The sequence below is a fragment of the Balaenoptera musculus genome, chromosome 1 (genome assembly GCF_009873245.2).
Source record: "Balaenoptera musculus isolate JJ_BM4_2016_0621 chromosome 1, mBalMus1.pri.v3, whole genome shotgun sequence".
Taxonomy (NCBI): Eukaryota; Metazoa; Chordata; class Mammalia; order Artiodactyla; family Balaenopteridae; genus Balaenoptera; species Balaenoptera musculus.
In genome coordinates this window covers 139,067,964-139,081,577 of record NC_045785.1, presented here as the reverse complement: position 1 = coordinate 139,081,577, position 13,614 = coordinate 139,067,964, and the positions used below count along the sequence as shown (strand labels likewise).

At 45.5% G+C, this 13,614-nt stretch overlaps 1 protein-coding gene across 1 annotated transcript in view; it reads left to right on the top strand.

Annotated features, from left to right (window-relative positions):
- The first annotated feature begins 584 nt into the window (after positions 1-584).
- The window catches only part of COLGALT2 (collagen beta(1-O)galactosyltransferase 2), a 129,656-nt gene continuing 116,626 nt past the window's right edge, over positions 585-13,614 (top strand). The window contains exon 1 of the mRNA XM_036831654.1: positions 585-1,210. Within this exon, the coding sequence (XP_036687549.1) occupies positions 948-1,210 (263 nt within the window). The 5' untranslated portion in view covers positions 585-947. The remainder of the gene's footprint in view (positions 1,211-13,614) is intronic.

Below are 13,614 nucleotides of genomic sequence, written 5' to 3'. Positions count from 1 at the left end.
CCTTCTTCCTTATACTTCTCCTCCAGCATGTACAGATCTTCCCTCTCTTTGTGACTCTTTGTCAGTTTGGGTCATTAAGGAAAAAGAACACCATCTAAGTGAATCTCCTCCTTAACATGCCACCCTGTCAGGAAGCTCAGGACCCTGAGTTGGCAGGTAGAGGACCTGGCCCCCAAGGGGCTTTCTTTAATTTCAAGGGTTCGATCTGGCTCTAAAATTCTCCAAGTCTTCCAACTTGATCTTATTGGAGGTCTACTCAGTCAAGAATGCATTTAAAGAGCACTTAAGTGTGAGGAAATGCAAACATTCTGCCTTTGTGGAAGTTAAAAAACTGTTTATCATAGTAGTGACTCATTAGGTGACTTTCCATTTTAGAGCTCTACCCATTTAGTCAATAGGTGCATTATGAAAAACTGGATACATTGCATCACTGTGAAGGACTTTAGACTGCGGTTTGCAAAAGCAGAATAAATTTTCTTGGAGGCGTACCGTTATGTACACACGCTCGCGCGCGCGCGCGCGCACACACACACACACACACACACACACGCATTCACACGCCCATTGGCAGACACGGCCACACCTCACGGCTCTGGGGGAAGCCACAGACCTCAGCTGTACAAGCTGAGCCTGGACTAGAGGAACTTTCCGCGGGACTCGGGACAAACAGCCGCACCGACACGACTGTCTGCGAGCCTGAGTCCCAGACGAGCGCCGGCGGCGGCAGGTACTCCGGGCCCCCGCGGCAGGGCCTGGGCAGTGCAGCGGGGTCGGCGGTGGGCCGGTGGCGGGCCGGTGGCGGCGGCAGCAGCGGCGGCGGCGGCGGGAGGGTCCCGGGCTGCGGAGGTCTTGCCAGTGCGCGCGCGCCAGCCGCCTCCCCTCCGCCCCTCGCTGCCGGCCTCGGGCACCCACGGCCAGTCGTCCAGCCACCCGCCACGGCCCTGAACATGGCCGCAAGCCCCGCTGCCCCCCTGGCCTGGGCGCTGCTACTCCTCTCGTGGGCTCTGCTCCGCGGCGGCTGCCGGGCGCGCTTCGCTGCCGAGCCGGACTCCGAAGACGACGAAGGGGAGGCGGTAGTATTCTCCGAGTCGCCCCTGCAGAGACCCACGGTGATGGTGGTCGTCCTCGCGCGTAACGCTGCGCACTCGCTGCCTCACTTCCTCGGCTGCCTGGAGCGGCTGGACTACCCCAAGAGCAGGATGGCCATCTGGTGAGCTGGCTGCGCCGGGCCGGCGGCGGGGGCGGCGCCCGGAGTGTCGCTGAGGGGAGAGGGGGCCGCTCGGGGCACGCGGAGACGAGGTGCGCACACCCCTCACCGCCGGCGTGGGGCCTGGGCGGGTCGGCGGTCGGGGTGGGGAAGGACGCGCGCGTCCGCGTGCGCACCGGCTGCTAACCAGGATAAGCAGCCCGCCCCGAGCTCCCGTGGGGACAGTGTGGAGCGGGGTGTCCTCGTCCCTCTCCCGGACAGGACTGGGGAGGCCCCGCAAGAGTGCTACCTTCTCCCCCTTAACACTCGCGCGGATTCCTTTTTCCCCACCTCGTATCCCTCGCCCCGGAGTGAGGGAATAGGGTTGCCCGTCGCCGCCTACTCCTCCGGACGCGGCATGGACCGTAACTGCGGCTGGGGGGGTGGGGTGCCCTCCGGAGTGGCTGGAGTGCGCTGCCCTGGCTTCCCGGTGCCAGGCTCCTGCTCCCACCTCAGAGGCTGGAAAAGTGGCTCAAGGTTCTCCCTGGGTGTGGAGAGGAAGGGGAGAAGGGATCAGGACCCAGAGTTTGAGGCTAGTTGGGGCCAGCTGTGTCTTCCTAACTACGTCACCACCGTGGGTCCTGTCTCCTCTGAGCGCTCCAGGCTGTCCCGTCCCTGCATCCTCCCGGGACTCATTCCCACCGCAGGTGCAAACCGCGCGGGGTGCCTTGGGGTGCCGGCGTCCTGGGGACCGCCCCGGGAAGGCAAACAGCTAAGTTTTGTTGCGCTTAGGATGGAGACCCGGGCCTAGGCCCTGTGCTTGCTGCGGAGGTGGCCGCCCACTTCAACTTTCCCACTTGGTCCTGTCGCCACATCTTTTTATAAAAGCAGGTATCAGAGGGTGAGAAGTTGGTGGCCAGGTGAGCCGCTAAGGGGCCTGTGGAGGAGGAGGTGGACACTGGCCAGGGGAGATAGGCCGCCAGGTACATGGACAAGGGGCCTCTGGTCTCTTGAGGAAGACAGAGCCCAGGTCACTCTGGGGCAGTTTCTGTCTTGTGTTGATAAGGGAGCTGTCCACAGACAAGGCATCCTTAAAGCCACAGTTGGGCACAAAGGGAAAAGGAACGATAAAGCAGTAGCTGGAACTGGCAGCCTAATGGTACCTGGTGGGAAAGGTGCAGAGGTGAGAAAGCAAACATGAGATATAGTGCAGCACTGTGCTATACACTGCTTTACTATATACCCTGTTATACGTGACGGCTGCCACGGAGAAGGGCATGTTATGTGGAAAGTAGGAACGTTGGTGCAGTCAGGTTTTAAACCAGAAGGACTTTTTTTTTTTTTAACCATTTCAATACCAAAAGAAAATTTCACAAAAGTCAGTTCTGAGATGCTTTCTTCAAAAGAGATGTTTTACAATATAGTCTTGGTCTTTATGCATTGTTTAGTTTTAAACAACATCACAATAGTTGCTATAGGAAATTAGTGAGGGGGGAAGTGAGTATGAGGCACAGGTTTTGCTACCTGATGTACAGACATTACCCCTTTTATCATATAGTAAACTTTTAAAAGATACTATCATCCTTATTTTACAAACGAAGAAATTGAGGCTTGGATCAGTTCAATAACTCAGTCACAGAATTAATAAATGGTTAAACTGGAATTTGAACCCAGGTTTGTTTCTAAAGACCACCCCAGAAAGGATAAAGGGAACATGATACAGTATAAGCAAAATGTATATAAAGCTACAAATAAGGAGACTTGAGTTGTTTCGTCACTAGCTTGACATGTAGTTTTGGGCCAGTTGCTTGGGATCCATAGACCTCAGTTTTCTCATCAGTAAAATAAAGGAATAGGAACAAGTGATTTCAAAAATCCTTTCCAGCTCTTGAATTTCATAGGTTTTGTGATATGATCAGAATCACTCAGCAATGATTGTACGTCCTGAGTTCCCTGGATGTTCCAGATTCTATGGTTGTTGGTGTTCTCTTTAGATGGGTAGTATTCTCAATTCTGCTTAGACCTTAGGGATCTCTTTTCCCTTACCCTTATTCATGGTCCATGTGACTGTACCTTTATGGTCTGTGTTGGAAAGTAAAGGAAGAAACCCAAGGCTTGGGTAAGGCCTTGGGCAACCCCTGCATTAACCAGCCACTAAAGACTCTTCTTTGAGTTCTGGTTTAGAAATCTTATATAATTTTTTAGGTAATAATAATAAAATGCCAGTTTTTAAATAGTCCTTTACAGCTTTCAAAGTACTTTCATCAACTAGTTATCTCATTTGATCTTTACTACCATCCTATAAAGAAACAAGATTATCTCCATTTCATAGAAGATATTGTGTCTAAAGTAACTAACTTACTGAAGATTATATTTACTTGTTAATTTTACAAATATTTAATAATAAGAGGTCACAGTTCTTCTAAGCACTATACATTCATTTTCTGGTTTCCTCTTCACAATAACCCTATCAGTTATGTCTTATTATTATACCCTTTTACAGATGAGAAAATTGAGGCACAGAGAGGTTGTGCAAGCATGTAAGCATGTGCTCCTAATGACCTTCTTTTGTGAGAACCAGGTACTATGCCAGGTTCAGGCTGGAAAAGATTGAATAAGATGTGACTCCTCACAGATAAATATGGCTTTTTAAAATTTTTCTAAACTAGGCAGTGTAAGGTGATCTGAATGGCATTCATAGCATTTGGGAGAGTGACAAAAGACTTCTATATAAATCAGATTGGGGCAGTTGTGTGGTCATGAAAGTTTTTTTGAGGAGAGTTGACACTTAGTTTGAACTCAGTTTTGAAGGACAAATAGGAATCCACAAAAACCTGGGAAGGAAGGAGGGTTCCAGAAAGAGGGAGAAGCATGGAAAATAAAAAGGTACTGGAACATTAACCAGAGCTTCCTATCAGGGGAAATAAAGTGAGTGGCAGGTCTAAGTTTTGCAAATCTCCAAACTCATGGCACTGTACCCTGGAGCTGCTGACTTCATGACTAGTGCTAGAGGAGTATTTGCGGGGAAGGTGATGGGTTATAACCCTCCAGGAGAGGCAGTACCTCAGTTTAGGATGCTGCCGTTTTGAGGGGCTTCTGCCAATGACTTACTCTAGTCTCTCAGTCCCAAGCTGTCCTCAACATTCCGAGATGCCAAACTGGCTAGCCTCCACTCTGCAAGGCCAGCACGTGCTGAGGTCAAAAATGATCAGTGTCAAAAATGGCCAGAACTTCATAAAACAGAACCATGTTGAGTATAGGGACTGGGCTGCCAGCTTCCATTTCATCGTATTTTAGTAACTCTGTGCAGACTCTCTCTTCTCATTCATCTGCTTACTTCTAACAATGGCTGGAGGAGCATCTGATAAGACTTCTTTCCTGTATGAGTAATTGAGACCCTGGTTCAGTGATCACATTCAGATTTCCCAGTGGTGTGATTTTTGTTTTTTTTCCCCCTCACCTAAAGTTCTGGACCAGATCTGCACTGAGTACCAACAAATTGACCTGAAAACTTTTTCAGACGATGAGTGCAGTTATCTCGGTATCAAGTTTATTTGGATTCAGCTGAATTAAGGAAAGTTTATATTTTAGAGATACTTTGGACTGGCAAAAAGGAAAACTTGTCACATTTACCTATCTGATCTCAAAACCCCACCAAACTAATTGTTTTCCTTCAGATATCACAGTTCTGTGATAAGGAACTGAGATGATCCTTGTGTTGTAATTAAAACCGGCACTGGGGTAACGGGGATCACTGCTGTGCTGCGATGAAGGGGACGGGTTGGCATTGTAACATGCGGCAGTGCGCTTGAGTGGGTTCTCTTTAATTCAGTGGAGCCATGGATAGTGGCCTTAGCAGTAGAGGGAAGGCTGACCTCATCCCCCTTCCCAAGCCTATGATTAAGGGGGGCAGTGGCAAGTAACATGATGATGGAAAATGGAGCAGGGCACAAGGAAAAACATTTGACCCAAAAGATACATTAAGTTTGTCTTTTGGGAGAGCCTGCTATTCTGTGTGGGAAGACGGTTGCGATTCACAGAGTCTGTGCAGTCACAAGGCAGTAACTATCGTGTAATTACAGAACAATCTGGGCATTTCATTTGGTAGAGTTTTGAAAAGTAATATGTATGCTAAATTGAAAACCATCATATGGCTTTTAAATAGAGAGATGTTTCTGTTGACATAAACATTAACAATGGTGAACTTCTACTTGTTCTGGGGTACTGACCCTGACATTTTGCACACAACTTTGTGGGGTGTATGGGGACTAGCTTGGATTTATCTCTACATTTTAATGCCCAACCAGTAGCATTTTGGTGAATGTTTAACTTGATACACTAATACAAGTGTGTTTATAAAATGTTCCAAGCTACTAGTAATGCTAGTTTTCCTCAGTGGTGAGAATGATGTCACATTTTATCATTACAGTCTTGACATTAAGTGTTTATGTTTTCCCTCTAGACAGAAGTTTCAGCTCATGGCTGAAAATGTGTATGGTACTTTGGTCTGCTTCTCTCCATTAGTTTATTTCTCTCACCTTACCCCCTCCTTCTCCTTATTTTTCCCAGCCTGGTAGTTTAGTACGGAGGGCAGAGTATGCAGCTTACAGTCAGATAGACTAGGGCTCAAATCTCCTGTGTAATCATGGGCACATCATGAAGCTCTAAGCTGAGCTGCCTCATCTGGAGATGACTAATAATAACACCTACCTCCAAGAGTTATTATAACAAGCAAATGAGATAATGTATTACAATGTCTTTTACACACATGCTACTAAATAGATAATAGTTGCTATTTCCTATACATCTTTTCCTTTTTGTCTCATCTCCATTACCTTTCTCTTCGCAAATGAAAATTTTAAAAAAGAAAATATGTTCAAAAGAAGCTCTGTTTATTTTCTTCCTTCCAACAAAAAGTTATCAGCATAATGGAAACTAACGTTCATGGAGGGGCTCTTCTAAACTCTTTGGTAGATTAACTGATTTACTCCTGACAGCAACCCTAGGTGAGAAGTGTCATTACTCTCTTCACTTTACACAGGAGGAAACTGAGGCACAGAGAATTTAAATAACTTGTCTGAGGTCACAAGGCTAGTGCACGGTGGAGCCAGGATGTGACTCAGGCAGCGAACGTCGCAGACTGAGTACAGATGCTCTGTTTAAGATCAAGAAAAGACCAATTAGTTCTAGTTTTTGCTTCTGTCAGTTGACCCACCTTAGGAAGATAAGAGTGCCAGTGTTTTCTTTCAAAGAAGAATGGCTCCTTCTGCTTGAATGGCACAAGGGACTCAGTGGCTCCCTTCCACTGTCTTGATGATTTTGTCACTTAGGCACTTTCTAGTTACTAAACTCTGTTCCGTGTTGGTAGATTTCACAGGAACAGAACGAGACTACATATGTGGGTTGTACTTAAATATGCAGGTCACTTGCTATGATCACAGCTATATAGCAACAGAAAGAAATTTATCACGTATTGCTGGTGACAAACGAATAAGGCCTCATTATTCATATGCATGGTGGCTGCAGCATTTTGGTAAGACAGAGGGTCAGTTTTTCAGCCTTTTTAATTAGCGGTCTTGGATTTGGTTGACACATAAACTCAACTTTCTTCCAAATAGTCGGAGACAACTATCAGTCCTCCCTCCACCGTACAATTTCAAAACACAATTGGACCTCAGAATTATATATTTCCTTTGGGTAAAAACTGAAGTCACCTATCCTCTTTGCTCTAGTTTAGACAGATCACTTGCGGGTTAGAATGGATGCCTAAATTGTCCTGGATCTATTTTATTAATTGACTTCCATAGGTGGGGAAACCAAAGCACAGGGCAGTTAAGGGATGTTCCCACAGTATATTACATAATGAATAAGTGTCGGAGTGAGATAACAGATTTCTAGATTTTAAACCCTATATGGCTGTTTTAATGTTGAGTATTTTATAAGGAATATAGCTCATGGTTAAAGGAGCATACCAGTTATTCTAAGCAGGGTTTGGTTTTACGTACTTGTCTTCAACTCCTTTCTCCAGGTGATTCTACAGCTAGTGCATGGTGCATGCTTATGACTCCAGGCACATAAGCATGCTTCCCATGGCCCTCTCTCTTGACTGTCTCGGTGGTCGTAGGAATGAACAATGAAAGCTTTGTAACCTGAAAGGCTGTTGGTTGTGCCTCGGTCCTTCTTCCAACACTTAAATGTCCTCATGGGTCCTATCACGGTGTGGCACTGTCTTCAAGTCTAAGGCATACTATAGTAGGACCATTATAAGGCTTATATAGGGACTATAGTAAGACTATTATAAGGCTCATTTCTGCACATTTCTTCAAATAACATAACAATATACAGTTGAGTTAAAGTTTGAGAGAAAATGATTAGCCTGTAGTTTGGTTCTTAGTTCTATTCCCCAGTTACCATATTATGAAGAGGTTTCACTATATGTGTTTAAATCATAGCTATTATTCACCAGGAATTACAAAGTGTGTGTATTGTATACGTTTTGATGTTTTTATTCTCAAAGGAGTTATCTGTTCATTTAATTGCATTTACATTGTTAGCATATCAAAAATTGCTGATTTAAAAGAAGTTAAATCCCTTAGAGTCCTTGTAGGTTTATAGTAATTTAATTATTTTAAGCATTTTCTTTCCTGACGTTTTCTTTTTTAAATTAAAAAATAATACTCTCCCATAATAAAACTTCAAAGAGTGTGAATGGGAATACAATAAAAAGTTAATCTCCCTTCCACTCCATACCACCTGCCAGGGGCAACCATTGTTAACAGTTTCTTGTGTGTCATCTAGAAACTTTCTGTGCATATCCATATATCCTTTTAAGTGTTAACCCAAATGTTGGTTGGCCAAAAAGTACATTTGGTTAATGAATATGTTGTTCAATAAAGTTCTTGGTGAAAATGAGTCTTTTCTTTTTACTTAAAACCGAGCAAACTTTTTGGCCAACCTAATAGAAGCGTTTGATATATCCTATTCTGCACAAATATGATATTTTTAAGTCAATCTCTCTATCCCAGGTTTTTTAAATTCTGCCATCCCACCTGTACCTATGTCCTGGCTGGCACAGTGAAAGCCAGCTTCACACAACACCTGTTCCAGGTAGTTACTCTGAATCCTCCCTGATGATACCCATCTTGCTCTCTTGTTCTGGTGTCTCTGGCCCCCAGAAATGTGGCCCTTAGCCTATTAAAAAAAACTTTTTTATGAAGCATAACACACATCCAAAAAGGGCATCTATCATAAATGTATAACTAGATAACTTTTCACAAACTGAACATGCCAGAGTGAGCAGCACCTGCCCCACCAGGCCTGCATTTGTCCACAGCAACAAACAGTTAGCCTAGTAGCTGCTGTACCCCGGACTTTGTCCAGGCAGTCAGGTCCCCATCAAGCCCACCCTCTGTGCACCTGCGATTGGCCCCTGCTGTCTGGCCCCTGTAGGAATTTGGGTGGTGACCCTTGCTCCCTGCTCAGGCTCCTCAGGAGCCCTAGGACTCAAGTAGTAACTGCTTTCTAGAACCAGCAAGCTTGGCAAGCTGCCAGTGAGTGACCTAGTAGTAAAATGATCAGGTTTGTATTACTTTTCCCTCGGCTCTCCATTCCTATGGTGGGAAAGCTATGCGTTTATGTTCATAAAAGTAAAAACCGTCTCGTTATAGGCAGTAATTGAAAAGCCATGCAGAGTATAAATAGAGTGGCTGTAATTAATTCACTGGAACCTGCTGCTGTCCAGAGCCAGGAAAACGCAGCATTTGTGGTTGGTGACATTAGCCAAGTCTCTTGTATGAATTAAACCTTAGATTTGGCTGCAGGGCATTTCTTTTCCTCTCTAGGAGCACTGGACAGAAATCATTTCGGACTTAAGACTTCCCGTAATAGCCTCATGACATCCTACCAAGGCTGAATTTATGATATCATAACACACTTCATTTAATCGAGGCAGTAATTGTTATTATTTAGTTGTTTGTCAAGTTCAGCAAGCTGAAACCTGTCCCTGACTTAATTGGTTTAGCTGATGAGATCGTGTTCCTCTGCAAACATAGTGCAAAGTAATCCTCTTGGCCCCAGAATTTTTGATTAATGTTTCAACACCCCTTAGAAGACGTGCATTTCAAAAACATAAGTGATAACAGATGATGCTGGGCTACACACCCCTAAGGAGAGGGCAGAAGGCTGTGTGTGGGACCAGGCCTCTCTGATGAAGCAGCCCCATGAGTACTTGATTCAAGTGATAAATCGCCTACATTGGAAGAATTCTTTACCTCCTAGGTTTGATCACTTCAAAGTCTATTGAGGCACGTGTCAGGCTGGAGAGAGGAAGTTCCTTAAATGGAGCTTTCCCCATCCACCACCCTCCCTGCAAAATTCATGTGTTGAAATTCTAACCCCTAAAGATGATGGTATCAGGAGGTGGGGGGGTCTTTGGGAGGTGCTTAAGTCATGGGAGTGGAGCTCTCATGAATGGGATTAGTGTTCTTATAAAAGAAGCTCCAGAGAGATCCCTCACCCCTTCCACCACTTGAGGACACAGCAGGAAGTCTACAACCCAGAAGAGGCCCTTCACCAGAACCTGACCATGCTGCCATCCCCATCTTGGACTTCTAGCTTCCAGAACTGTAAGAAATAAATTTCTGTTGTTTATAAGCGACCCAGCCTGTAGTATTTTGTTATAGCAGCCCAAATAGACTAAGATAGCTGTCAAGCCCAAGGAAACCATGAAGGTGGCCCAAAGTGCCTACATTTTAGGCAGTAAAGAAGTAGAACTCTTACTTTCCATCCCCTTTCCTTTCTGAGACTGATTGCATACATTTTGGAAGTGGGGAGGGCAGTGGGCCATGTCAAGCTTTCCTGTTCTCATAGGGCTAGAGATGATTCTGAGAAAGGGAAATACATGGATGTATGTTGATTGACGTTCTCCCTAAAAGTCATATTAAGTGAGAAATTGCCACTTTTCAGGGCCTCGGGAAAGGCAGGATTTTCTGGAGACTAACAGTGGAACTTAAATTCCTGGGCTGTCCGTGAGAAATATGGTCATGGGCATTTGGGGCTATGGCATTTCCAACACAGAGTCCCTTGCTGGACTGCTTTTTAGTTTCTTGGTTTCCAGCCAGCCCCATAATCTGTCCAAGCTCCACACACCACAGTGATTATGGCTGAGACCCGCCAAGATAGTGGAAAGTTGCTGCCAGGTGGAATCAGGATTTTTCATGTCATCACTGCAACATTGAACAGTAAGCTTATATGCAGCTCCTACATTGCTGCATTCCCTCTGCTAGAAGCAGGTGGGGTGGGAGTGCATTCAGACAGTCAGACCGTGTCTTACGTTTCAGATGGATTTTGTGGAGTTGGCCTTTAAGGCTCAGCATACTAAAATGTTTTAGAAAATTACAAATCTCCTCTCTGCCTTTCCTCAATCTTGTTAGACTTTAAGGTTTACTGGACACATTGATTTCTATCCTAGAAAATTCTCTTTAGCAAGATAAACTATGAATTTCTAAAGCAACAGACTAAAAAAAATTATATGCATCCTTTTATTTATTTGACCATCATGGATTGTCTAGGTGGATAAATTCAGGTAATCATGTTGAAATTAGTAGTTGAGGTGGCCTCAAAGCAACTCAAGCCCATTGGTCAAGTTCATTGGCCATGAGTGGACGTGGCCCTCATCACTCTTCTGCTGACCTTTTGCTGTAAGGCTGCTGGGCTTCTACGAGTGGTTCCTAAATACTGGTTCAGGGGCCAGCTGTATCACAACACCTAGGACATTTGTTAGTTACATAGATTTCTGTGCCCCGTTTCAGCCACATTCAATCAGATGGCCTGTGGGAGGGGCCTGGGAATCTGTGTCTTAAACACGTGCACAAGTAACTTGTATACACTTCTGGGTCTGGGAACTGCAGGAGATGAGCTCCCAGAAGGCCCCATGAAAAATAGGGGGCCCTCATGGAAGGACTGAAAGCTGTATACGTGTCTGAAGTACAGGCCGTGGGATTTTCAAAGCTTGGTAAGTTGTCCCACACTGGAATCTTCTAAAGCCTAGGTTCCAGATGCGTAAGCAATCAAGAAGGCCAAGGGGTTTCTTATTAAGAGAAGTAGTAATGTACAGGATTACAAAGAAGAGGCTCTGCCAGACACATCATCTGTGTTTTTTATTGAGTCGAGCACATGTGTTCTCCAGCCTTCCAATAGCGGCTATTTTTTTTTAAAATTAATTAATTAATTTATTTTTGGCCGTGTTGGGTCTTCGTTTCTGTGCGAGGGCTTTCTCTAGTTGTGGCGAGTGGGGGCTACTCTTCATCGCGGTGCGCAGGCCTCTCACTATCACGGCCTCTCTTGTTGCGGAGCACAGGCTCCAGACGCGCAGGCTCAGTAGTTGTGGCTCACGGGCCTAGTTGCTCCGCGGCATGTGGGATCTTCCCAGACCAGGGCTTGAACCCGTGTCCCCTTCATTGGCAGGCAGATTCTCAACCACTGCACCACCAGGGAAGCCCTAGCGGCTATTTAAAAAAAAAATTTTTTTTCTTTTTAAAGCAATGCTCCAGATTACCCATTGTATGAAGTGCCTTGCACTGGGGCTCAGTATAAAGTGACACTCCCTCAAACCCTTTTCTTTGCTCAGGTATCTCACATCATGAGCTCATTAAGCACTTAGGTTTATAGAAGGAAGGATAGCTATTGATGAACATCTCTTAATAGACTGGAGGGAAATCAAACCAGTGCATTTCCTCCAAATAAATAGTAGTCATGTGAACCACTTCAGTCTCCATATCCCCTCATCTTGATTCTTTTGTTGCCGGTATTTAATTTTCTTACCTTTGATTTTCTCTCTGGCATGCCTTTAAAAACTGCTCCCCTCATTTGGGAGAAGAATAAACAGTCTATTAAATTAGCTTAGTTGAAGTTCAGCCTTAACTACATGATATTACAAAGTCTCTAACCTAGTGTCGTAACCGGTTATGAAACCAAAATAGAACTTTTGGGATATTTACACTATTGGAGTCCGCTGTACAAAAGATTTTTCCGAGTTTGTCGCTGCTGCACGAAGGTGTGTTCAGAGTTGATATAGTAACATTATTATAAGCTTACCAACAGGCAGCCTTCTCTGGGGAAGATCACAACTCCATTGATAAATCTCATACAGTTCCACACCCTCGTTTCATTGTGTCCTTTAGGTGACAGGTCTGTCACAAATCCCACTGTAAATGTCCTCAAGTTTATGTGTCCCATTTTCTTTTTAAGTCCTTTTCCTTCCCTGAAATGTGAGCTGCATTCTACAGCTTAATGCTTCCTGCCAGGGAGATAATGATCAGCTGGGGAGGAAGATGAGGCCAGGTTGCGGGGGTGGGGGTGGGGGGTGGGGTGGTGCGGGGGGGGGGGTGTCTCCAGAACTGTTCCCTCCAGCCAAAAGCAGCCTCTTCCATTTTCCCCCCCCAGTGTGCAAATGTCCTCATTTTGTTATTTATGTTGCCTTGTGAAAGGACTGGGAGGCATCGTTCGTTTGCTCATGCTGTGTCACTTAGAACAAACCCCTTATTCCCTCTGGGCCTCAGTTTCCTCTCTGTAACGTCAGGGAGATGTGCCAGACTTGTGGCTCTCAAATGTGGCTGCTTATTAGAATCATTTGATGAGGTTTAAAAAAATCCTGATGCCTGGGCCCCACCCCCAGACCACTTAGGTCTGAATCTATGGGGTAGGACTAGGGCAAGTGACATATTTTGAAAACTTCCCAGGGGGTGATAATGCGGAGCCAAACTTGAGAACCTGTGGATGAGACAGATGTTCTCTCGGGTCCCTTCCCTGTCTGACATCAGTACCCCCTTCATGGAGTGAGTAGATCTAAAGAATTTTCATGAATCGTAACTCTGCACGATTGATGTTTCCTGGACCCTCAGCCCAATTTTAGATCTTTTTCGGAGTGACCTAAAAAAAAATATTTAAGTTTTCTCGGAAGCTCATTTGTATTTCACCCTGTTGTGTACTGTGCCCAAGGATGTTCCCTAATAGTGTCGTCTCCTGTGAAAGGCCTGTGCCACATGGTGACTGAACTGCCAAGGGGACGACGTGGCAGCAAGAGGGCTGGCCTTGAGGGCACAAATTGGAACTTCTCAGGAAAGGGCTGCGTGCACCAGGTGTAGAGCAGCTGTGACCGAGGGCTTCCTTCCTGCGGTACCCAGAGGCTGCCCCTTGGCTAAGGAGCTGCGGACATCAAGGCCTCTAAGCGCATCCAGCCGGGCTGTGGCCGTTCAGGATTACTTCCCAGTGTGTGTTTTGGTGTGTTGCCCAGCCTCTCTTTCAGGCGTTCTGTTTCATACTAGTGTAGGGCCTCTAATCACCTCTGGGTATTGGATTTCTGATGTTACTTTTAATGGCTTTGGAGTCTAGCTTCTTTTGTTTCTAAATTTGCATAAACAGTGCTGCCT